At 38.5% G+C, this 25,616-nt stretch overlaps 1 protein-coding gene across 1 annotated transcript in view; it reads left to right on the top strand.

Annotated features, from left to right (window-relative positions):
- The first annotated feature begins 23,096 nt into the window (after positions 1-23,096).
- The window catches only part of LOC131429323 (homeobox protein E60), a 77,277-nt gene continuing 74,757 nt past the window's right edge, over positions 23,097-25,616 (top strand). Inside the window, exon 1 of the mRNA XM_058593389.1 lies at positions 23,097-23,238. Within this exon, the coding sequence (XP_058449372.1) occupies positions 23,097-23,238 (142 nt within the window). The remainder of the gene's footprint in view (positions 23,239-25,616) is intronic.

The raw sequence follows: 25,616 nt of genomic DNA, 5'->3' as shown, positions 1-25,616 counted from the left end.
TTACAAAATTCGTTTTTGAAATTACTCACAGAAAAATGGCCGGACATCGGACCACCTTGGTAGTATATGCTAAACTAGTCATACAATAGTTTTATGGTGTGTTAATTTACGATCGAATGGAAGTCTAATCGAATCAAACTGATTCCTACCCACTTTTGAGCAAGTTTGTACAATCGTATGCTTGTAGTGTAGCGCTTCACAAAGATAAAGCCGAATCTCCCACGATTCGAGCTATTCATTATTGCTGAATCTGCATTAGAGCTTATCTATAACAGGCACTTTTATTGCACATTCATTGTCGTGAAAAGGTGCTTTCAGCGCATCTCGGTCATTCAGTGGTGTCGTCTGAGCTAGGCGAGGACAATCGATCGTGTGATCTTTATTTGCATAAACTATTTCGGCTGTCGCAACCAGAGGGACTATCCGCTACAGTAGACAGTAGACTGAATTCAGAAAACAAAACGTTTCGACTGGGTTTGCCTGAAATTTTTGAACCATTATAATTAGAAATATATTATGTATTCTCTTCGGCTCATCTTGATGGACCTGAAAAACTACAGACTTTGGATGGAACGAATGTGCTTTCGATAGTCCCTTTCTGAATAGTCGTGAAGAGTCTCTCAGTCTGTGATTATTAACGGAATAAGCTGCGAAGAAGTCACTCGCTGCGACACGTCGTTCGGAATAAATAGTTGCAAACAGCGCTCTGGTGGTTGGTCGGAACCAACGCAGATCGATTAAGACGCACAGCTGAATGAGCGCTTATGACTTTATTTGGGTGATTTATGGGGCGGTTAATGACTCGCCGGCGACGAGATCGTCTCCTTTTGCCAACCCAGGTGGGTTTCAAGGCTTGGGCATGGATCAGCTTCGATCGGTGTGGGAGTCTTACTACATGTGAATATCGAGTTGCCCTCACCATCTGATGTAAACATTTGCCTTAGTGAAATACAAGATACCAGGTCCAAGTTATTGATTAAGATCTTAAGTATCTGTGTGCAGTTGGTGGCATAAATTGAATTGTTCAATTGTACAGTTACTCAGTTACTGCATGGTCGATACGAATCGACTGCAGTTGAGGGTATAATTTACTGAATTATTTACCGAATCTGATTTTCCGCAGGCCACGGTGTTGGAATCGTGTCGATTGATTGATTACAGATCTGAGTTAGGACGTTCATCTTAAAGCGGCCTGTAGCGATTTATTTACTTATCTTGTTCTTGCAACGATTTCTACTTGGTCGAATATGTGATTTTAATAATTTGTAATTTAATATTGTTAATACCGATTTGTCACGGTTGTTATGTGCTTAGACGTATTTAGATTAAAATCATGAACCGTTTAACACAACATGACTTAATTACAGTCTGTTACATAAGAGCGTGGTCACTGTTGTGAGCAAATGAAAAGACTCAACATAAAAATACTTTCGAAAATTGTTTTATTAGATCAAAAACTTGCATGCACATACATTAATGGCAAGTCCAATCCCCTTCAGCGTTAATAATGGCTTAACACCTTCAAGGCATATTTTGAGCGAGATATTGTGCGAATTCTTTTGAAAACATCCTCCAAATTTGTGGATTCGGCGAGCAAGCTGTTTCAAATTGTGTAGTCGGTTTTACCCCAAGCTTCATCTTCATTTGAGTCCAAACGTTTTCGATTGAATTGACATCGGGTGACTTAGAGGGCCAATCCATTGTCACGACACCATTTTGCTCCTTTGCCCATTCAATACGTTTTTGCACGTTTTTCACTCAACATCGAAATTTCAAATTATTTGCGATTAAATGTCTGAGTTCAGAGTTCCGTTCCGTACAATATATTTAAACCTTCTTTGATCAATTTTGAAGCACCTTCGCGTAAAGTTAATGTCGGATTCTTCAAAAACTGGTCACAAATCACTTTTTCGTCTTTTTCCGACAATACACCGACAGAACCGCGATTTGGAAAGTCGTCAACATTTTTCACTTCTTTAAAACGATTCATGATAAAACGACAGTAAATACAACTTCGGTAATCACTGCCAGGCGTTTCGACTACTAGTTTCGGAAAATATATTAATCTAATGTCGAAAGTCATAAATCAATTCCGAAAGCTCAATCAAGAGAGTTTCTATGAAATGGCTTATGGCGAAATAGCTTTTGGCGAAATGGGTTTCGGTATAATGTCTTTCGGTGAAATGTCTTTCGGTGAAATGGCTTTCGGTGAAATGGCTTTCGGTGAAATGGCTTTCAGCGAAATGGCTTTCGGCGAAATGGCTTGCGGTGAAATGGTTTTCGAAGAAATGCCTTTCGGTACAATTACTTGCAGTGAAATGGCTTTCGGTGATATGACTTTCGGCGAAATGGCTTTCGGTGAAATGGCTTTCGGCGAAATCGATTTCGGCGAAATAGCTTTCGGCGAAATGGCTTTCGGTGAAATGGCTTTTGGCGAAATGGCTTTCTGTGAAATGGTTTTCGACGAAATGACTCTCGGTAAAATTACTCTCGGTGAAATGGCTTTCGGTGATATGACTCTTTCGGTGAAATGGCTTTCGGCAAAATCGATTTCGGCGAAATAGCTTTCGGCGAAATGGCTTTCGGTGAAATGGCTTTCGGTGAAATGGCTTTCGGTGAAATGGCTTTCGGTGAATTGGCTTTCGGTGAAATGGCTTTCGGTGAAATGGCTTTCGGCGTAAAGCCCCAATCCGATATAGGGACAGGTAAATAGCGAATATACGGAATTGTGTTTATTGTTTCTTTTAACACCAAAAAATTTCCCACAATTTTTTGTTCAGAATTGAAATACGAAGTTAATAACTAACCTGCTTTACGACTGATTCGGGTCTCTTTGAAATCCAACTGAGGTTCTGTGTCACCCCCAACGAAGTGTCAAAACCGAAATCTAGTCTTGGTAATTTGAAACCACATCGCTTTCGTCTTCTCCCGGAACGATCCGTTGGCGTTGGCCTTTAAGACGACAATGGGATAGGAAGCGCGACAACACAAGACGTGAAAATATTTACAACTCAATTAATTTACACCTTCACATCCCCGCAACGGCACCCCTTCTGAACCCCCCCCCCCCCCCCCCCTCCCGATCAATCCAGGTTTCTACTTCTAGAGGGCATGAAAACAACGTATGTCTCTCCGATCTACGAGCGAGCTGGTGAATAATGATGCCACCCACACCGCCTGGCGCTGGATCTGGTGCAACGAGAAAAAAAGGCATCGTTGCGCGAATGGCCTACAGGTAGTCCGTACCAATGGCTAAGTGAGCGATTTATCGCCACGATGTGCAATATCCTATACCCCAGGTCTTCGGTCCGCGGGACTGTAAGGAAGACCGCAGATGTGTGTACCTTCGTTGGACTGCACCCATTTCTACCGGGTGTAAATTGGGTGGAGATCGAGATAAGTTATGACTTGGTGTGTTCGAGACAAGAGAGGGAGAGAGAGAGAACTTGGTATCGCTATATGGCATATTGTGTCATTTGTCAATCCATGCCACGGTGCGACGTGCGCGGTTGTGCCGGGAATGTCGGTTTTGATTCCGAGGCGAATTGTAAAGATTTATAACACGTGAAGACACCCCCCGAGCGTGGGAAGGTCCAGGTCATTTGCTAGGTAGAGATTGAATTGACTTCAATTTCATGCTATGTTATATAAAATAATAAATTAAATCAAAAGTTTAAGGTTTGAGATATAACAAAATAAGTCAGCATCCGTCATGAAAATTCAAACCAAACCAACCCGAGCGAATCGAATCACTATTTGGAAGGAAGTAGCATTTCAACTGCGTCTAATTTGCCTAAAATAAAGATATTCCCATCCTGTCCCATGGCAGTTCGGTTTTCGTCAGTTTATTTTATTACTCCGCTTTTCAACCGTCAAGCATCTCGAATTTTGCCTTATTATTGTTATTGCTTGCAGCTCACAGTCTCACATTTCAATTAGCGGATTATGAATCAAGTGGAGTTGGCGAATGCCAAAGTCGTAGCGAAAAAATTGACACAAGCGAATATGAGAGGAACCAGTTATGACTTTTTGGAGTCCCCCGCAACCCTCGACCCTCAGACGCGCATTGGCTGATGGGACTCAATCATGCAGCCAGTAATTATGTTGTAAACTGAGGGACCTCAAAGATACGGCCTCTAGCTTCCTACGGGTGATGGAAAGAGAAAGAAGGTCTAACCTACTAATGATTTAATTGCCATTCGGTTTATATTCCCATTTTTTGTCGCTGTTATTATATTGCCGAGTTCCATCAGCGTGAAATCCACAACAACGACGGTAAGAGCGACGGCGGCGGCGGTGGCCGGAGATGCAAAGTGAGTCCGCGGGTGCGACAAACTCACGACTTGGGTGGTCCAGTCAAGACCTGAGAGGGCTGATTGAGCGACTCCAGGCAGTGGATGATTGTGCGACGAAAAGCCATGTTGATGAACTGAAACTGTGCGGTGCAAATCGGCGGTGTTACGGCAGTGGAATCCGGTCTCCGGCTGTCTGTCTGCCTTGAAACAGGCCGTTCTTTTATTTTTGGTCACGATTAACCAAATGAGGTTAGCGTTTGATGGATTCATTAGTGGAGGGGACTTTGCTCCGCGCTCCTATGCGTTTTGGAGCTGCAGAGCGAACAGAACATTTTCGGTTTATAATTTTGGACCAAATGATTCATGTCGTATGGCGATCGGAAGTTGGGCCAGGCACAATGTTTTGGAAGTGTAAGCACCTATAGTTTTTGGACTGCATTTTGACTTTGTGGACTGCTATTTGATTGAAGTGTAGCTATTCTATCACCAAACAATAATAACAAATGCTGTGCAATTTGGTATCTAATTCTGTTAGAAGTTTGGTCCCGTTAGTAGCTTAAATAACAAACCTTTCTGACAAGCATCAAAAACAAGTACGGATCAGAAGCATTGAATCTAACTGCATAAAGCATAAATCTTTTCCGACAATTATAAACTGGGCAATTAGTTGATGAGTAAAACAGGGTTGAACGCCTACATACAAGCGATAACTTGATTCGACTAAATCACCCATTCGGTGAAATGGTATTTCGCTTGATGACCCATGACTTGATGACCAGAAAAATGTTCGTTACAGAATTTCATGATTGCCTGTTTTAGGTGATTAGGTTTTGGACTATTTTCAAAACTTTTAGATGAAAGTTAATTAGGAAGATATTGTACAAAATTATGCAAGTTATAGATGTGAAAAAATGTTAATATTCAGCAATTGCATGAGAAAAAGTTAAACCATCTCTCAGAAATTCGAAATATTTGGCACAATCGTTCTCCATCGAAAACTATTAGACCCATGTTTTATCATTTTGCCATTAGAGAAACCTTTTCTACGTAAGAGTGAATCAAAAAATCTTTATGTTTATTTTTTCCAAACAAGTTTTTTTAAATTCATAACTTGGTAACCAATGAACCAATTTTTTTTTTCAATTTTTGCTTTGTCAAATGCGCAGACATGGAAAAGTTGGAGTGGTTTGTGGTTGAAAATGCCGAATGAAAAATTTTCAGCGGTTTTTATGGTTTGGTTTATGGGGTTTATGGGGTTTTATGGTTTGGTTTATGGTTTTGGACTATTTTCAAAACTTTTAGATGAAAGTTAATTAGGAAGATATTGTACAAAATTATGCAAGTTATAGATGTGAAAAAATGTTAATATTCAGCAATTGCATGAGAAAAAGTTAAACCATCTCTCAGAAATTCGAAATATTTGGCACAATCGTTCTCCATCGAAAACTATTAGACCCATGTTTTATCATTTTGCCATTAGAGAAACCTTTTCTACGTAAGAGTGAATCAAAAAATCTTTATGTTTATTTTTTCCAAACAAGTTTTTTTAAATTCATAACTTGGTAACCAATGAACCAATTTTTTTTTTCAATTTTTGCTTTGTCAAATGCGCAGACATGGAAAAGTTGGAGTGGTTTGTGGTTGAAAATGCCGAATGAAAAATTTTCAGCGGTTTTTATGGTTTGGTTTATGGGGTTTATGGGGTTTTATGGTTTGGTTTATGGTTTTGGACTATTTTCAAAACTTTTAGATGAAAGTTAATTAGGAAGATATTGTACAAAATTATGCAAGTTATAGATGTGAAAAAATGTTAATATTCAGCAATTGCATGAGAAAAAGTTAAACCATCTCTCAGAAATTCGAAATATTTGGCACAATCGTTCTCCATCGAAAACTATTAGACCCATGTTTTATCATTTTGCCATTAGAGAAACCTTTTCTACGTAAGAGTGAATCAAAAAATCTTTATGTTTATTTTTTCCAAACAAGTTTTTTTAAATTCATAACTTGGTAACCAATGAACCAATTTTTTTTTTCAATTTTTGCTTTGTCAAATGCGCAGACATGGAAAAGTTGGAGTGGTTTGTGGTTGAAAATGCCGAATGAAAAATTTTCAGCGGTTTTTATGGTTTAAGGATGGTATGCTCTGTTTCTTTTATATTTTTTCTCCAAAAAATTAGTTTTTTCTAAATTACAATAAAAAATGAGTAGAGTGAATTTTTTATTATCTGAGTTATTAATTTTTGAAAATTTTAAGTTTTGCATTTATCGCCCGAATATAGACTTGAAATTTCCAAAAGATTTTTATTCAAAAACAGAAAATAATTTCTGTTTTAAATGGGTTTGGTTGATAAAAGCATGAATTAAAATTTTCAAACAATTATAACGCAAAAACTACGCTTATTTTTTATATGGCAAGTTTTACTTCACTTATTTTTTATATGGTGTGTGGACTACGTCTTCACAAAATTCATGTAGCGCTCACTATCTACAAATCATGAAAACCGGTTAAAACTGAAACTTTAACTATCTACGCATTTTTTCTATAAACTATTGACATTGCTAAACAACATATCCAAAAATTGAAAACAATGCTTCTGTTATTACCATGTTTTGAATTAAAAAAAACTTTTTTTAATCCACCTAGTGGTGTAATGATTCCTTTCACATATTACCTTTACTTTCAGAAACTTCACTAGAAAATTCTGTCAAGATTTTTTCTTTCAAACGTAAACAATATCAAAAACTGTCAAGTTAACATGGATCTAAATGTGGTAACCCTACACACTATACAAAATTGAACAAAGCACGCGGTGTGTTAGGTGTTGGTGTTTTCTTCTTCCGTACCAGCACGTACCGATGCGTATCGGTTTTGCATCATTTTGTATGACAGTTTGAAAGTTTTGATACTCATCGTTCTAGAGACTATCCCAGAAAGTATGGACGCACTTTGATTTCGCTGTAAATAATTCACAAGTGTTAGATATTCAAATTTTATTCGATATACTGATAATATTAGACTACAACAACAGAATATTATTCTCAACATTTGCTACTTAGCCATTGTAGACTAGCTGGCGCAACGTTCCTCATTAAATTCCGTACATACTTCTTGGCGACAAGTTTTGATACTTTTTTTCAATCTTTTTCGAACTGTTGAATGGTTTCGGCTGCCGAGACATGTTTCCTAAGATGTGCCTTTGTTAATGCCCAAAATTCCTCATTTGGTCAAAATTGTGGGCAATTTGGTGGATTCATGTCTTTTGGGACGAAAGTGACATTTTTGGTAGTATACCATTCTACCGTTGATTTCGAGTAGTGGCAAGAAGCAAGATCTGGCCAGAAGACAACAGGATCCTTGTGGCTCCGAATCATGGTTAGATGTCGTTTTTGTAAACATTCCTTGATGTATATTTCTCTGTTCATTGAAGCAATGGTGATGAAGGGTTTCGAAATCTTACCGCAACTACACATTGCTTGCCAGATCATAGCTTTCTTACCAAATTTTTTGACTTCAATCGATGTCTCGGACTGGTTTAAAACTTGCCCTTCTCGCACCGTATAATATTGTGGTCCCGGCAAGGATTTGTAAACAAGTTTCACATAGGTTTCGTCGTCCATGATTATGCAGTTCAAATTTCCAGCAACAATCGTATTGTACAGCTTTCGAACCCTCGGCCTGATCGATGCTTCTTGTTTCGGACTACGTTTTGGTTGTTTCTGCTTCTTATAGGTTCGAAGATTCAAACTTCCAAGTGCCTACTTTTTTGGTCACTTCCCGAACTGAAACCTCCTTCTTTTGCTCGGACGTCTTCAGTATACGTTTATCCAACTGAGGGTTAGCAGGACCTTTTTTTCGACCCGTTTTCGGTTTATCCTCAAAGGTGTTATCCTCACGGAACTTCCTGATTGCATTTCGCACGGCTTTTTCACTTACTCCTTCCATTTTTGTTATTTTTCTCAGTGACAGTCCGCGTCCTGTGCACCGTTCTGTGTACACAATTCTTCGAAGTTGTTTTGCTTAAAGTTCACGAATTTCGAAACAAACTAATGAAAACGAATAAACAACTGCACAAGTGGTTAGAGAAGAGTGTAAACAACAGGACGCAGCCATAAAAGCCACAGTTTGCTGGATTGACTAAATTTCAAAACTCATATAGTTTTTACCTCAAAGCAATTGGAATAGAAATGTCAAATGAAGTTTTGCTGAGAAATCAAATACACCTCGATGAGGAGAAAGATCCTGAAATTAAAGAAGCAACTTACATTATAATGTGATGTGATTGAAATAAGTTTTTTTAGATTATCGTGCTGTTATCTATCTCCTCTTCTCCGCTCTTCAACCTAACCCCGTTTCGTTCGCCAACTCTCATTCACCACTCTCTCCTTCTACCTCCCATTTTAAAGCATATTTCTTTTCTTCACTAGTTTTAATGCAAAATCACCATCGTTTATCCGACGGGTTTAGTGTCATCTAATTACTATAGAGTTAGTTAGCTAGGGTTAGTTTTAATTGTTAGTATTAAGTACATACACGTATCTGTTGGATTGTTGTAATCTGTTGATATAAACGATGAGGAGGTTTTATGCCAGCTGGAGTGAGAGATTATTATTTCAGCTCCATTGGGCATTTTTCTGCTCCAAATAAATAAATAAATAAATTAATATTAATGTCATTAGCTTCTCGTGTAAGAAACACTTCAGAAGTCTATGTACGAAGTTGGGAATTGAACCCAGGTGGGTAGCGTGAAAGGTAATGGTTTTACCCATCATGCTATACCCGTCTTCAAATATGATTTAGGACTACTGTAAAATCAAATTGGCAGACCCTTCCAGCATTCGAGATATAATGGTATAATTGACGTAACCGTCTAACCGCTATTGCTCATATCTGCCAGATTTTCTCGTAGATGTTTGAACCGATTTCGAAAATTTTTTTCGAGTAGGAATATTTTTACACTGTCTTAAAAAAAAAGTTTCACAATGTTGAAATCAAAACCATAAGTGACTTTTAATTGATTAACTCAATTAGTGTTCGTGCTTCTAATCGATTGAATTGATTAATTGAGTAAAAAATTCATCCTATGAGATATGAGAGCAGGTTCCAGAGTTGTGGGATGGTAAGTCTGATCAGATATGCAATTTTAGTTTTGTTTGAAAAAAAGAAAATCAAGAGTCCGGGAAAATTGAAGACAAATTTCATACACGATACTCAGAAGAAGAACTGAATTCTCTCTTATGTGTTCCAAAATCCTATTGAAGATGGATTAAAACAGGTTATTAAATTTTCTAAGGATGAACTTGTTAGGATACTATTTTGTGTGCTTTGTTTTTTTTTTCAATTATTAAAAACTATTCTCGGTTGTTTCTGTAAAAATAAACAATTCAATTTATTTTCCAGTTGAAACTAAACCTACTTACAGTGAGTTAAGACTGAATCGTAGGAAGACTGTTGTTCGTTCGTACCGTGAATCCTTCCGAGATCGATCCAACCGGTGTGTGGCTACCGGTTTCGCTTAACTCCCGGATGGTTGTTGATCGTGTGCCGTATGATTGCGGGGACAACTATCTTCTCGGCTTGGATCAGCCCGACAGAGGAAATAAAATTTATTGCCATAATCTGCCCATATTGTAAACTATTTGTCTCTATTAGTGTCACCTTTATAGAGTTGCACCGTAGACATCCTATACTGTGGGCATCGTCTCCGAATGAGAAGTTTCCCGGATAGATAGATCCCCGCTCCGACTACACGGCGGTGTCTGTCGACTCTCCTGGCCGTCGTGTGGATGGTTGCGTTGGTTATCATAAAAGGAAAACGGAGTCCGAGTCCGTCCGATACACGACAATCGACGGTGCAAATGACCACCGTGGATTGAGTGTTGCGGGACCAATCGAAATAGGAGCTAAGATCGTAATCGCCGGTAATCCATACTGGCACTCGGTTGCAGAAAGACAAAGTTGACGAGTTTGCGTTTCACGAATCGGTTCTCGGTAATTAAGCCAATCGACGGCTGTTGACGGTGTCCGATATTGGTCAGAGGACCGCAATTTGATTGAATGATATCACTTTGCAAAAGGCAGATCGAGTTGAAAATCACTTCCACTGTGATCGGTTTTATGGCCCACCGACGATCGATGCTTTATTTGCGGGGTGCGAGAGAGATTTTGGAGCCCGCGCGTTCGACTTAAAAGAAGTTTATAGTCTCACAGCACAGCGGGAGGATGCTGCCCGCCCGAATGAGGCTTGATGTAAGTATGGTTCGCATCTATATAGACATCAAAAGCGCAAATCCATCGGCAGAGCGACATAAAATTGCGTCCTCCCCGGCTCGGCGATGATGTTTTACTGCTGTTTTATTGGTGTACCTTTTGGAGATCGATGCGCGACGTTGACGATTAGTTCATGGGTGGTCGCCAAGTTTAGACATCGGTATTCACTTTGCTAAACTGACACACGTTGCCAACAAGTGCTGATTCGATGTAGGTCAGCAAGTAGGTACTGGTGAATAATTTGCCGGCTGTTTGGCGGGCCGTGCGTTGACCCAATCCGCGTCGTTCGTTAGCCTGGCGCGCGCACTGGGTGCGAAAGAATGGCCAATAATAATTGTCACATTTGATATTGATTTACGGCCTAAAAGCTGCCTTCTTTCACTGGATTCGTTGTGTGTGTTGTGTCCAGCATGCTTTCAAGCGGCTCCGGTCCGGAGTGTCAGTGTCCCCGAAGGCCCGTTGGCAAGAAATGAAGTTATAAACATGACAGCAGTTTTGCATTTCGCATTGGCCGGCATTGCGGCAACAGGCAGCTAATGGAGTCGGATGGAGTATGAAACTTTGAGGATCTATCCATACTTTGAATCATGAATAAAGCTTCAAGCATACTGTGGTTTTCAATAGTAACAGATTATAAGATACGAAACTATTGTTAGGCTTGGTTTACGATGCAACTAAATACAGCATGAATTATAAAATATAAAAAGAGTGACTAAAAGTAAAATAGTATGCATAAAAAGATCTGTATTTCGTGAATCAGTAACTTTGAAAGAACTATTGCAATACTTTTATTAAAACTCCATAGAACTGCATTAGATGATTACGTCTAATCTTGATGGTTCCGTTTTCAAGCCACAACTGCAAATCGCTTGCCAAACCATGGATTTCACTGCGGACTTGTAAGCAAACACGAACTTGAATCTCCACGGTACATCATCCACGTCAAGTCGCGATGTAAAACTTTTGACCGGAAAACAGCTTAAAATTGAGTTTGACATGTGTTCCTGTTTCGAGCAGAATGCAGTTCTTGTGTTTTGTGCTTTCTGATTGACCTGGACTGTTCATTTAAACCGCGCGCGTAAACCCAATAGATAATTTTTTTTTTCTAGGTTGGTACAAATCTTCTTTGACATTCCTGCTAATTTTGAACGGGATATATAAATTAGTGTGTTTTTTTTTTTTTATTTATAACAATTTTTATTCAGGCCAATTTGCGTATAGCTTTACGTGGCCGATTTACCCATGTTTTTGTTACATAATATAATTTTTTTATTGTTGGATCTCGTTGTCACCCTTCTTCTAGGGGGAGAGGAGCTTCCATTTCCTTCTAGCGAAGATTGGAGGTCATTTTGTCCGTTGCTCATATCATCCATTGCTACATCGTTGGAATTGTGAGTGGTTTTCGTTTCCTTGTTTTCATTGTTGATCGCAGTCTTGGGTTCATTTGCAGTTGCTGTAGATGCGCTTTGTACATTGATTGCAGTTGATAGTTGGTTAGATGGTGAAGGTGCTTCTGAAACAGGAGCGCTGCATTCACTAGTTTCCGTTGTTGGGTGGTTGTCTTTGTTTTTGTTTGTTTTGTTTGTTTTCGCAGTTTCAGTGCAAGGTTTGCCGTAGTGTGCAGGTTGTTCACAAAACTGACATGTAACCAATTGATTTTCATACGTAATCAACGTTTTACACGGATGTATCCCGTCTTGACCACAAATGATGTAAGATGGAATTGCTTTACGTAGTTGCATACGTATCACTCGCACGCCATTCCGGATACCCGGGAAAAAATTCCGCCATACTTCCTTTTCGATGGAAAGAACTTCACCGTACTGCGACATGCTTTCCCGAACATACCCATCGCTGGTCTGCGGGGGAAGGTCATGCACGCGTACTTCTATGGCATTGTCCAACATGTACACAGGGATTTTATATTTAACATTGTCATGATCAATACTGTGCACCCCGTTATTAACCGAAGCAAATGCAATTGCATCTTTTTCACGTTTAAACATAATGTACACACATTTAGACGCCTTGTTGAATTGAATTTCACTTACGTCATTAACGTTTAGATGCATTCGTTTCTTAAGCAAGATTTCAATTTCGGTTGCTGCAGGTCTAACTTTGCAGCGCTTGAAATCAATACAAATTGAATTTGGCCTTGTAGGCCAAGTTTCAGGCTTTGTTAAATCGTATTTGCCCATTTCGTACACTCTATTGTTCACTGCACTGTATTGTCTTTGTTTCTGTCGTCGCGACCGTAAGAAATTTTCGACTGTGTCGTTTGCGATGCGAGCACGAACTGAGTGTGTGTTTTGCAGCTGCTTGTTTACGTCACGAAAAATTTGTTTGGCTGTTTTTACTATGGAAAAAAATTGAGAAACGAGTTTGCTTAAAATTTTGTTTCAAATAAAGAGATGGCTTTTTGGTCAATTGGTTTCTTGTCAAAACATTTATTTTTCCTTAAAGGCCAACGTTTTGAAGGTTATACCTTCATCTTCAGGGAAAAACGACTACAAATATTTTTCGTCAAGTATGGTGTAACATTTATAATAGTTGGTTGAAAAACGGTTACTCTACAACAAGCACTTCCCACGCACATCGACATCGATTTAGCACTTAGTAACCGTTTTTCAACCAATTATTATAAATGTTACACCATACTTGACGAAAAAAAATATTTGTAGTCGTTTTGCCCTGAAGATAAAGGTATAACCTTCGAAATGTTGGCCTTTAACGGAAAACAATTGTTTTGACGAGAAACCAATTGACCAAAAAGCTACAGAGAAAAAAAGTAATTACTCAAATGAGCTTGTGGTTATTACGAACATCTCATCACCAAAATTTTGTGGCAAAAAATGATTTTTTTCACTACAGTGATTACTCCACTGTGCGTGATACTGGTAATAGGAAAAGTCAAGTGAAGTTACATGTTAGTAAAGTGAATGTGAAAGTGGAAGTGAGAACGGTAATAAAAGCCAGAATTTTTGGCCAAACGTGAAACGAAAGTCATCACTTAGCCACCGTATTCGCCAGATTTAGCCCCCTGTGACTTTTTTCTTATTTCCAAAACTAAAATATCTACTCCAGGGAACCGCCATGACTCGATCGAACCTACATAGAAAGTAATTCGCTGAAGAAACTGATGGCCATTCCGGCCGAGGCCTTTGGCAAGTGTATGGAAAATTGGATTGAACGCTGGAATGCCTGTATTGGTTCAAAAGGAACTTATTTTGAAATCAACAATAAAGAAATGTACTAAAGGTCGTCAAATGGTGAGATAACTAAGTCCTCACAAGTTCCTATCTCATGCCTCCCAGTGTGTCTATGATGACATTTGGTCAATAGAACGGCATCGACTGGGTGCTATCGCCTTCTGCGTTAGTAGCAGAATGAGAGGGTGCAAAATGGCTTGTAACTAATAGCCCAACCTTAAGTGCAATATTTATCATAGTATATTGCAACATATAATTCTGTTGGTTATTATATTATATATTATATATGGAATTGAATTATATTACATTATATTGTATATTGTAATAATGATATTAAAAAAATAATAATAATAATGATAATTATTATTACTGTTGAACGAGAAATATTTTTTTTCCTACAGTACTGTGACGAAAGAATAGCATAACTTACACTGCGATATTTACTTTTATGTATTGTATCATCACATAATATTTCATATATTATCGTCTTATATTATATTATATTATATTATATTATATTATATTATATTATATTATATTATATTATATTATATTATATTATATTATATTATATTATATTATATTATATTATATTATATTATATTATATTATATTATATTATATTGTATTATGCTCAATTATATCGACAACGGGGAGGAGCAGCTAGTGCAGTGTGTGTGTGTTCCAGTTACAGTATTTTTCGAAGGTCCGTTGTTTCTGTTAGGTTTTGAGCACTCGACAAACTGTTGTTTTCGTCATCTTCAGCACTTTAGTCAGCTTGGAGCAATCCGGATTTCTCAGGCGTTTGTGAACAATGTTTTGTTCTTCTTTCGAGTTCCATTTGACGTTATTTCTGTACATGATCGACTACTTTGATCGAACTTGCGTCAGCTGTTGTGTAAACATATTACTGTCAAAGATTTTCGATGCCTAGCACGAGAGGCGTTAGCCAGCCTTTAATATCTTGTATTATTTTCTACACTGGGGTGTTTTTTTTACGTGGATTTTTAATGCGGTTTTTATATGCGGCTTTTTCTATGCGGATTTTTTTTTAAATTTAGCGTTTTTTTTTTTTCTACGTGGATTCCCGAAATTACGCGGTCTTAAATTTTCTAAGTCCCGAAGTCGATTTTTTCAAAAACACATTTTTTTGGGATTACACCAGATCTGGACGTTTCATCCATTTCTAAGATATTCGGCATAAATTTTTTTTTCTTCAGTTTTGCGTTTTTTATGAGAACTTCTGAAGTTACGCGATTAAGTATAAGAGCAATTCCAGAAATGCTTAGCATATCATCAGATTCGACATTCACCGATTTAGATGAAACTTTGCACATGGCTTCAGTATGGCAAACCATAAATTTTGAACCACTTGTGGCTGAACACCCAATTTAAATCTTAATAATTTAATTTTAACTCATATTCCAATAAATAGTTATTTAAAAAAAAAAAAAAAAAAAAAAAAAAAAAAAAAAAATAAATAAATTTTGAACCGATGGAAAGGTCAATCCGACTCACGACTGATTTTCAAAAAGGGCATATGTATTTTTGCATTTCACAAAAATTACCTTTTTCAAATCGTCGTAACTCGGAAACCCTTAATTGTACAAAAATGGCGTTCAGGAAGAAGTTGTAGGAAATCGATAGGGCACTCTAAAAAAATATACACCGAAAAAAGTTTTTGATTTTTTTTCTCAACAATTACAAAATATTTTAAAGCTGTTATTAAAACCTACAGATTGATGGCTATCCCATCCGTGCCTTTTGAAAAATGAAGAAGTTACAGCTAAAACAATTTACAGATATATTCGAAATTTCAAGTTCTCGTTGAAAGATAATCATTTAAACAGTAGAACAGTAAAAACGGTTATGTGCCGTAAGCACAAACATAGGCTAACCCCTAAATGACCATACCTGCATCGGCCAGAATAAGCCGAAAACAACGTTTTCGTTCGGCACTTCAGGAAAGACGTGGTACTTAGGTACCAAATATATAAGAGTTTTTCAAATAGCATTAACTTTAGGTCTATGAATAATTCTAAATTATATTTAAGGTTTTGTTTATGTCTGACGGAGCTGCCTCGCAGTACAAAAACAGAAAAAAATTTGCAAGTCTCTGTAAATTTAAATCAATGTATAACGTTGATGCTGAGTGGCATTTTTTTGCAACTTCTCATGATAAAGGACCATGTGATACACTCGGGGGTGATTTAAAGATTCCAGGCACACAGAAATACCATTTTTTCGTTCCGATTTCAGAAACCACAATCGTCACAAGACTGTATTCGAATGACGATGCACGTAGTACTCATACAATTTTCAAAAACTTAAAATCTTAAATATAATTAAGAATTATTCATGTACATGTAATAAGTTTAAGTTTTAAGTTTTATAAGTTTTTTTGTTGTTGTTTTTTTTTATTATTTTACATATAATAATTGTAGATATAGCAAGCAAATAAACAATTGATGGAAATATAAAAAATGATGTTATAATTAAATATCCAAGTATCTCAAGAACAGCTACTTTTAGAAGAAAGGATATCATGAACAAATCTATTGCCATTAACCTGTAGACTAAAATTCTACTGTTTAAATGATTATCTTTCAACGAGAACTTGAAATTTCGAATATATCTGTAAATTGTTTTAGGTGTAACTTCTTCATTTTTCAAAAGACACATATTAGATAGCCTTCAATCTGTAATTTTTTAGTAAGAGCTCTAAAATAAAAATCTTAAAAAATTTAAAACCATGCTTTATTTTTCCTGAAAGCCATTTCTGCACAATTGACGGTTTACGAGTTACAACGATTTGAAAAGTGTAATTTTTGTGAAATGCAAAAAATACATACTCCTAATCGGTACAAAACTTATGGTTTGCCATACTGAAGCCATGTGCAAAGTTTCATCCAAATCGGAGAAGGTCGATTCTGATTTTGTCACTTTTTCGTCTTCTCATTCCTGGAACTGCTCATAAGTAAAGTTGTTATATTAAACTATTCTTTCAACGAAAAACATCGATTTTTACCTCAACTTCAGAAACCTGTTTTATTCGGTACCATTCATACTATCACGATGTACTCTCTGCTGACGATGAGTCAGAAACGAATCATGCGGTCGTTACGGCTCGTGTGTGGCATCAACCACCGCGAGTCACCCATCGAATCCACGAATGCATCCTGCAGTAAAACACACACACATCGGAGTGACCAGAACAACCGCGTCCGCGTCGTGGCACAGCCGAACACAATAAGCAAATCAATCCGAAAGATTTTATAATTCGATGATTTATGATCCCCGCGAAACACGCGCGCTCTCGGTTTTTCCTGATCCTTTCACTCCGTTCCGATAGACCGTTGTTATTATTCATAGGGGACTGTCGCCATATGCTCCCCATCACAATAGGCCGTTGCGGTTTCCGGGTGTTCGTGTTAGATCGGAAAGATGTGAATGAAGCTTTAACTCTTTTTCTTCCACTTCATTGTAAGGCAGTGATGAATGGAAATTCATTTTCGGGATATATTTCTCTACATGCAGCAACATATGACCGTTGCAGTGAGATTAGATGTCGATTGGTTTTCTGTCGCTTGGGTAGGAGGTCCACCAGTCGTTGACCGACGTCCTTAGTGGCTATTAAAACATTCGTTTAATAAATCACGATGAATTTAACTTTTGCCCTTCTCAAAGGATCGTATGCACCAGTTAAAAACGAAAATAAATCATCATGTGGTTGGTGGTGCTTGTTTAGCTGTGAATGCTCGATCCTCGGACAACTTCTGTGGCAGTGGAGACCAGGCTAGTCAAGACAACAGCGACAAATTAATTTACTGTCGGCTGTGGTTAGAATTGCGGTCAGCCGAAGACTGCCTTTCAAGATATGATATTAATAATTTATTGCTCGGATTCAGCTTCCGCTGGTCAGTTGGTGGTTTTCAGTTTTGATGCTAGCTATTAAACTAGCATCAAGGACCACCGCGAAACGGTTTAGACGGGGGCTAGTTTTTTTTTCTAAACATTGCGATCATTGATTAATCTAGTAGATGATAGTAATTACCGATGGTGGTACGTTTATGTTGTAAGGTGTTGGACTCAACGGAATGAATTGTATTGAGATTTATTTCGATTTGATGTCATGGAAACGAACACTAATTTATTGCTTTTAATTGTAGATTTTCTAATTGGTAATCTGTTACGATAATTTCCAATAAATTCAGGGTCATTAAAGATACAATGTTTTGGAGAAACTTTTCAAAGTTTTGTTTTAATATCGTTCCAGAAACTTTAGCTTGTTTTATGTGTGAGGGCATACAGATTACAGAAGAATGTAGGAATGCTTATGAAATTGTCCGTGTTTGTCTGACAATCATTTACTGGATGTTACGACATAGACAAGCTCGAGGTTCTTGGATATTTAGCTTGAAAGCGATTATAAATCGGTGTTCGTGCAAATGGAATTGGAAATAGTATAAAAATTACAATTTTCTATGTTAAGCCATCCAGCGTTCGCTGAGAATATCCAAAATTAACAAACTTTAATTGGAACTAATGCACTAATGAATATAGCATCGAACATGCAAAAGTCAAAATGTTCACAATTATTCATATTAAAACCAATCTAAACCGCTCGCTAAAAACGTACAAAGTCATCTAATTCCACCTGCTACTGCGGCTATCATGCTGTACCCACCATATTCATCGAGTATGACCCCCAGCGACTGTCTGTTTGCAGTCCTCAGAAGAAAAAAACTTCAAAGAAGAAAAATTTAATCCAATGAGAAATTTAGCGCTGGAACAAACGCTTATTTCGAGGTAAAAGATACGTTCTACAAGAAAGTCATTGAAATGTTAAAGATGTGCTGGACTGATTGTGTTGATCTTGAAGGTGACTAAAATTCTGAGCAAAGTGAAGTTTTGCTAAAAAGAATGTGTTTTTTACCAGTTACTCTGCGGACTTATTTTTGCACGCATTATTCACAGGATCTCGTGGGCATTATTATGCCTTGTGCGAAAACATCATCATTCGACGGTAGACTCACTAATTTGGGGACAATTGGTTCACTGATAGTATCTACATCCATTTATGATAAATCTTGTTTACGTTTCGTCTTATGCTATGTTCACATCTGCACAAAATAACATGTTTTAACGTTACACAGAAATAAATTGGGAATTTTACAGGTGACATAATTTTTTTTGTTTTAAAGCCATGAAATTTTCAAATCACATAATTTTACATGTTCTTGAATATAAATTTGTGTGAAATATGACTCTCCATTTGTGTGCATCTGATAAGATGTAAAATCACAAGAGTTTTTCGAACTGTGTAATAATATAAAGGTTATAATATAAAGAAATCAAGCACTTGTGTTGAAGAGAGAGAGAAAGAGTTCCTGTTGATCTTTACTTTTTGGGTTTCGTAGTATAGTTTGTAATACTTCGGAATAGGAATATCTGAAGACTGTCCCAGAAAGTATGGACACAACCAAAAACCGCTTCCATTTCGCGATGGTTCAGAATCTGTCAATTTTTATGGCTGCGTCCTGTTGTTTACACTCTTCTCTAATCACTTGTGCAGTTGTTTATTCGTTTTCATTAGTTAGTTTCGAAAAGCGTGGACTTTCAGCAGAACAACGTCGAAAAATTGTGTACAAATGGTGCACAGAACGCGGACTGTCACTGAGAAAGATAGCAAAAATGGAAGGAGTAAGTGAAAAAGCCGTGCGAAATGCAATCAGGAAGTTCGGTGAGAATAACACCTTTGAGGATAAACCGAAAACGGGTCGAAAAAAAGGTCCTGCTAACCCTCAGTTGGATAAACGTATACTGAAGGCGTTCGAGCAAAAGAAGGAGGTTTCAGTTCGGGATGTGGCCAAAAACGTGGGCACTACGAAGTGAAATGTTCTTCGTGATAAAGAACGTTTGAATATTCGAACCTATAAGAAGTAAAACAACCAAAACGTAGTCCGAAGCAAGAAGCATCGATCAGGCCGAGGGTTCGAAAGCTGTACAATACGATTCTTGCTGGAAAATTGAACTGCATAATCATGGACGACGAAACCTACGTGAAATTCGATTACGAATCCTTGCCGGGACCACAATATTATACGGTGCGAGAAGGGCAAGTGTTAAACCAGTCCGAGACATCGATTGAAGTTGAAAAATTTGGTAAGAAAGCTATGGTCTGGCAAGCAATTTGTAGCTGCGGTAAGATTTCGAAACCCTTCATCACCACTGCTTCAATGAACAGCGAAATATACATGGAATGTTTACAAAATGTTTACAAAACGACTTCTAACCATGATTCGAAGCCATGATTCATGTTGTCTTCTGGAAAGATCTTGCTTCTTGCCACTACTCGAAATCAACGGTAGAATGGTTTACTACAAAAAATGTCACTTCCGTCCCAAAAGACACGAATCCACCAAATTGCCCACAACTTCGACCAATTGAGGAATTTTGGGCATTAACGAAGGCACATCTTAGGAAACATGTCTCGGCAGCCGAAACCATTCAACAGTTCGAAAAAGATTGGAAAAAAATGTCAAAACTTGTCGGCAAGAAGTTTGTACGGAATTTAATGAGGAACGTTCGCAAGAAGGTGTGCCAGCTAGTCCACAATGGCTAGGTATCAAATGTTGATAATAATATTCTGTTGTTGTAGTCTAATATTATCAGTATATCGAATCAAATTTGAATCTCTAACACTTGTGAATTATTTACAGCGAAATCAAAGTGCGTCCATACTTTCTGGGACAGTCTTTACAGAGAAAGAATTAAAGGGTTGCATTTCCGGCTTCAAGAAGTGTGGTTTTTCGCAATACCTCGAAGCAATTGGTATTACTATTAAGTGAATCGCTTTCTTTAGTGTATAACGTTTAGAAGATTTATTGCATTGAAACTTTAATTATTTAGGTGAAATAAATATTTTTAAACCACAAATGACCAAAAATCATAATTCAAAAAACAAAACGGTTGTACCCAGTTCGGGTTTACATCTCATCCAAGTCAGTCGATAAAACAAAACCGCTTACGTTGGGGACAGAAGAAACCAAGTACAGTATTGTGTAGTGAACAATAGACTTCGAAAATGAGTGAACCAAACGAACAAAAGCTACCGTCGGTACGAAAGAATACAATTATTATTGACTTCAGACAGTGCAAAATTCGACCTTCGATACGAGAACTTGAAGGTTTGCTTAAGGAGCAAATGCATCTTGACATTAAACGTGTGCATTTACTTAAATGCAATAAGACCAATAATGTTGTTTGTATCCAGTTCTATAAAGAGTTGGATGCAATTCAATTCGTTAAAGACAATAACAATGTGCACTATGTGGAGCATGAAAATATCAAGTACAACATTCCAGTATATATGGAAGATAGTGCTATAGAAGTGCGTGTGCATGATCTTCCCTCAAGCGTCATCGATCCTTATATTCGCAAAACTATGTCCCAATACGGAGAGATTCTCTCTATCGAAAAAGAAAAGTGGAAGATTTTTTTCCCCGGTATTCTAAATGGCGTACGATACGCATGCGCTTGAGGAGGCCTATACCTTCTTATGTGACATTCGGTCAGGATACAAGAATACCGTGCAAATCACTTGTTACCTATGACAATCAGATGGCCACATATCAATATTGCCAAAAAGCTGTTCACTACGGTAAGCCACGTGATAAATCGGACAAGGAGACAACTATACCAAAGGACAACGGTGCTTCCTTCACACCAACCCCAAGCAACCCCAGTACACCTGTGACAGTCACCAACAACAGGGAAGTATTCCCTTCAACGAAACCATCCAACGTAACCCCTATAGAACAAAGTACACCAGCTGCAGTTAACAGCTTACCATCCAACTAACCAGCAACTGCAAACAATGTACAACAAGGCGCATCTACAGCAACGAAATCAACAACAATACCACGGCAATGGATGACGAGACGAACCACGAACAAACTGCCCCTCAATCCTCGCAGAAGGAAAATGGAAGCTCCTCTCCCCCTAAAAAAGGGTGACAACGATGACGATCCAATACAAAAAAATATATCTAAAAACTCAGCTAAATCGGCCACGTAAAGCTTGTACGCAAATAGGCCTGAATAAAATATCTTTTAAATAAAAAAAACGGTTGTACCGGTTTCCAGTTTTCTAGTTCCATTATGATTACACGACTACTTTGATTTTTTTCCATAATCATTGGCAATAATGAACATTTGAGTTGATTTCAGTGCCAACACCGGCACCGGATAAGTGCAATCATGAAACCGACTTTCGGTACGGCAGTATCCTATTGTGACCAGTCACGAAATCGAAATTAAGAAATAATTCCGCGCCGAGCCGTCAATCTGTTTGCCACCCCCATTCCGGACTCTACCCTGCACCGTTTCACTTGGCCCGTGCAATCGATCTGTTACGCTGAAGTCTTAATTTACAGAAGTTTTCATGCGAAATTTGCACTGGCTGGCAATGGTCCGAACGAACATCCCGAAAGGGAACAAACATTATGCCAATAAAGGCACAACAAAAACAAACAGAGGTACGAAGAAGGAAACCTCAATGCGTCGCTGGATTGAAATTGATATCAAATGTTCAAATGTTCACCTAACAGTGCGGGGTGGAACTACGCCATACGGCGGAAGCTGCGCAAGTGCAGTACTTTTCCCGTGTATCATTCAATAGTTGAATTCCTTTCAGCGATTTAGTCTGATGGAGCACCACCTAACTTGCGAACATAAATCCGCTGACCATGACATCATGTGTGCACGCTGAATCTGAGCCTCACCCCCTCCCCTTCCTCGATCGTCTCTTTGTCGCGTTCCACACCCCAACAAAGGAAGATCGGTACAAAACAGGTGAAGAAGTCCTTGAATGCTGCCTGATGATCTGATCGTTGCACACAGATCTGCCAACCTTCGATCTCTGGTCAAACGTCCGACTGTCGGAAAAGAAGAATCTACTGTCGGCTCTGACTGCTGGCGTTCGGGTCCCGGGTGAGTCAGTCAAGATTATACGTTTTAATCTTCTGGACCTCCCAAAAATAGTTTCCGATTGCGAACGGTGGGCGACGGCGGTGGTGGCTGCGCTGTGGAGGCGACCACCACCGGAGAACTTCACAGAAGGCTTTTGCATGGTCTGCCAACGGGAGCCTATACAGGAAAGAATCAAAAAAGAAGGATAATGGGGGAGAGGAGAGGGGGAGGGACGGGGTTCAGGGGAGCACTGCCGCGGGTGCAGGTTGTTTAATAAATATATGTTTTTCTTTATTGAAAACTATTCGTGGGATATTAAAATGATTACTATATTCATTTGAATTTTAAGATGTCTTCATTAGTTGGAGCCTTGGTTGCGGCAGTCGGCTGCGTGTTTGGAGTCTGCACCCGAAGGCAGACAACGGAGATCGACGTGAAGGTCGCTCTGTGGAATGGGCGGCCAAAAGAGAAATCAACGATGATCTTTGTCGGTTTGGTTTGGTTTTGCACGAGTGGCGCACAGCAAAAAAGCTTCGAATGAGGAAGCGTAGATGCCGTAGATAGCGTACGGAGATTGTGCTTATGACGAACAGGTCTCTACTACTAAATAGTTTGTGCAATTAGCTGGGAGAAACTACGGCATAATGACAAAACAGGGAATGCGATTTTGTTTTATTATAAAATAGAAACAAGTGAATGTGTTCATCCGCCAAGATCCCTCCAAGGTTCAATACTGCTTCAAATCGTTTATTTACAAACCGGCACAATTTGTACATATTGTTTTCTGATTTTCGTAGGTTACAAATGTGATTTGTGGGGTCCGTGTAAGATATTCTTATGAACCTTGTAATGTCAATACAATTGAGTAGAAGAAAATACCTGAATGAATAAATTGACATGTTTGGGATTACTTCGGAAACTTACTTCGAATTTATTAATTCCAGTCAAAATGTTTAATAAGACGCCATACCAATCACCCAAACAGCCCGTCAAGAGGCGTTTGTAGGTGAACATCACAGATTTAATTCTCGTGGGCTTGAATCGTCGTTTAAGTTCAACTTAAAAACTAAGAAAAAAATCCATTTGCATATAACAAACCGTCATCCGGATTGCTACCAAACATGAAGGCCAAATGAACGGGACACTTCGCTCGTCCGCTCTGGAAGCGACGTCCCCAAAAAACTGATGACGATGATTTGACATAAGTTCGACAGCTCGGAAGCCGATTGTTTACTAATCCTCCGAGCTTGTTTGGATTTGTTTGACGTTTCGATCAATTAGTTCTTTGTATTGAAATGAATCACAACAGGCGAAGAAAAAAAAACAGAAATTCGTAAAGAATAAATTGAAATCCATCGTCCACCTCCCCCCCCCCCCTTTGGAAAACAAGGCGCAAGAATTTCGCGAAACGATGCTGATGCGCTGATGGTGTGACGAACTGAACCGAACCGAAAACCTGCAACTTCGAAAAAATGAGCCAGTGCGAGGGACCCCACACATACGAATCCAACACGGGGGGCCCAATTAAGCATGTTCACGGCATTCATTCCGCTCGTAATATTATAATGTTCGCCCTAATGTGAACCGCCGCAGTCAGTGCCGGCCCGGCTGTACGATCGTTGCCTGTTTTTTGTCGATATTTTTCATTCCTTTTTCTCCACTCGCACTCTCTTTCTCGACTGGCAACAACTTTGTCTCCTTTCGTCTGTCGCTGGCCTGCATTTGAGTATGCTCATGTGCGACAGAGAGCGCGCCCGGATCCGTTTCAGTTCCGCTAGGGCCGCTCGATTCATGTGATTTATGTTTCTGTTGTTTTTTTTTTTGTTGAATAATGCAGATTTGTGTTGTTATCTTCCGTCCGTTTTTCGGTTTAATTATTTTTCTGCATTGGAATTAATTATGCAATATCAATTTGTCTGTTGGATTGCCTTCGATTTTGTTCGTTATCAAACGATAAGTCATCGAAGTACTGATACGGCATCGTCTGGTTTATCTGTGATATCGGTTCACATCGCGATCGCTGGTGGTTGGCTCCTGTTGGAAGTAGTAAGTGGGTCAGAAACGCCGCCAAAGCGAACTCCACTTCGTCGATGGAGTTTCGGGTGACTTCAGGTTCAGAGCGAACCTAGCCTTGTGTTGTGAAGACGAGCATCCAAAATCTCGGAATCGCCGTGTTCATTATTCACTCTTCGTTTCGTCCATGTGTGTGGTACCGGTTTGGCGCGTATGTAAACAGCAGGAAGATATAATTTTGAACGTTTTTCCCAAGAAACCCGAAAATGGGGGGTTAGAAAGAATTGATAATAACTCAATCAGCGAAGCTGTGCACAGTGAGCTTTTGCGGTCGATTTAGGCCACTGAGGCTTCTTTTGGCGAGATCACGAATAGTAAAGACAAATATGATCATTATTGTTAGTAAATTTTTTATAACTAATTCAATTATTTCTAATGTTCAATGATAATGATAGTAATTTATTTGAGTTTTATTTTTAAAAGTACTTGGTGACTGATTTGAAGAATGAACTACATCATACTGAATTGTCTTTGCTATTGCTATTGGTGGGAGTACTAAACCAGTTATTTTGGTAACAGCTTTAAGTCTTGTTACCGGGTAGAAAACAAAGAACTTTGCATTTGTCTCGCAGATTTTATGTCGATTTGTTTTACTACTAAGACGCAGAGGCGTCTTAAGCTTGTTCTGAAGTTTTTGTCGGTATATAGCGAATGAAAAGCAGATTGGAAGAAAGTTGACGAATGAAACAGAAGATATAAAAATTTGCGAAAAAATACTACTTAAACAGGACACTAAGCTGTAGATAAAACACTCAAATAAGAAACCGAGCTACTGTTCAGCTGCGCTCGGGTGCCA

Source organism: Malaya genurostris, chromosome 2 (assembly GCF_030247185.1).
Source record: "Malaya genurostris strain Urasoe2022 chromosome 2, Malgen_1.1, whole genome shotgun sequence".
NCBI lineage: Eukaryota > Metazoa > Arthropoda > Insecta > Diptera > Culicidae > Malaya > Malaya genurostris.
This window is presented reverse-complemented; position numbering and strand designations above follow the sequence as displayed.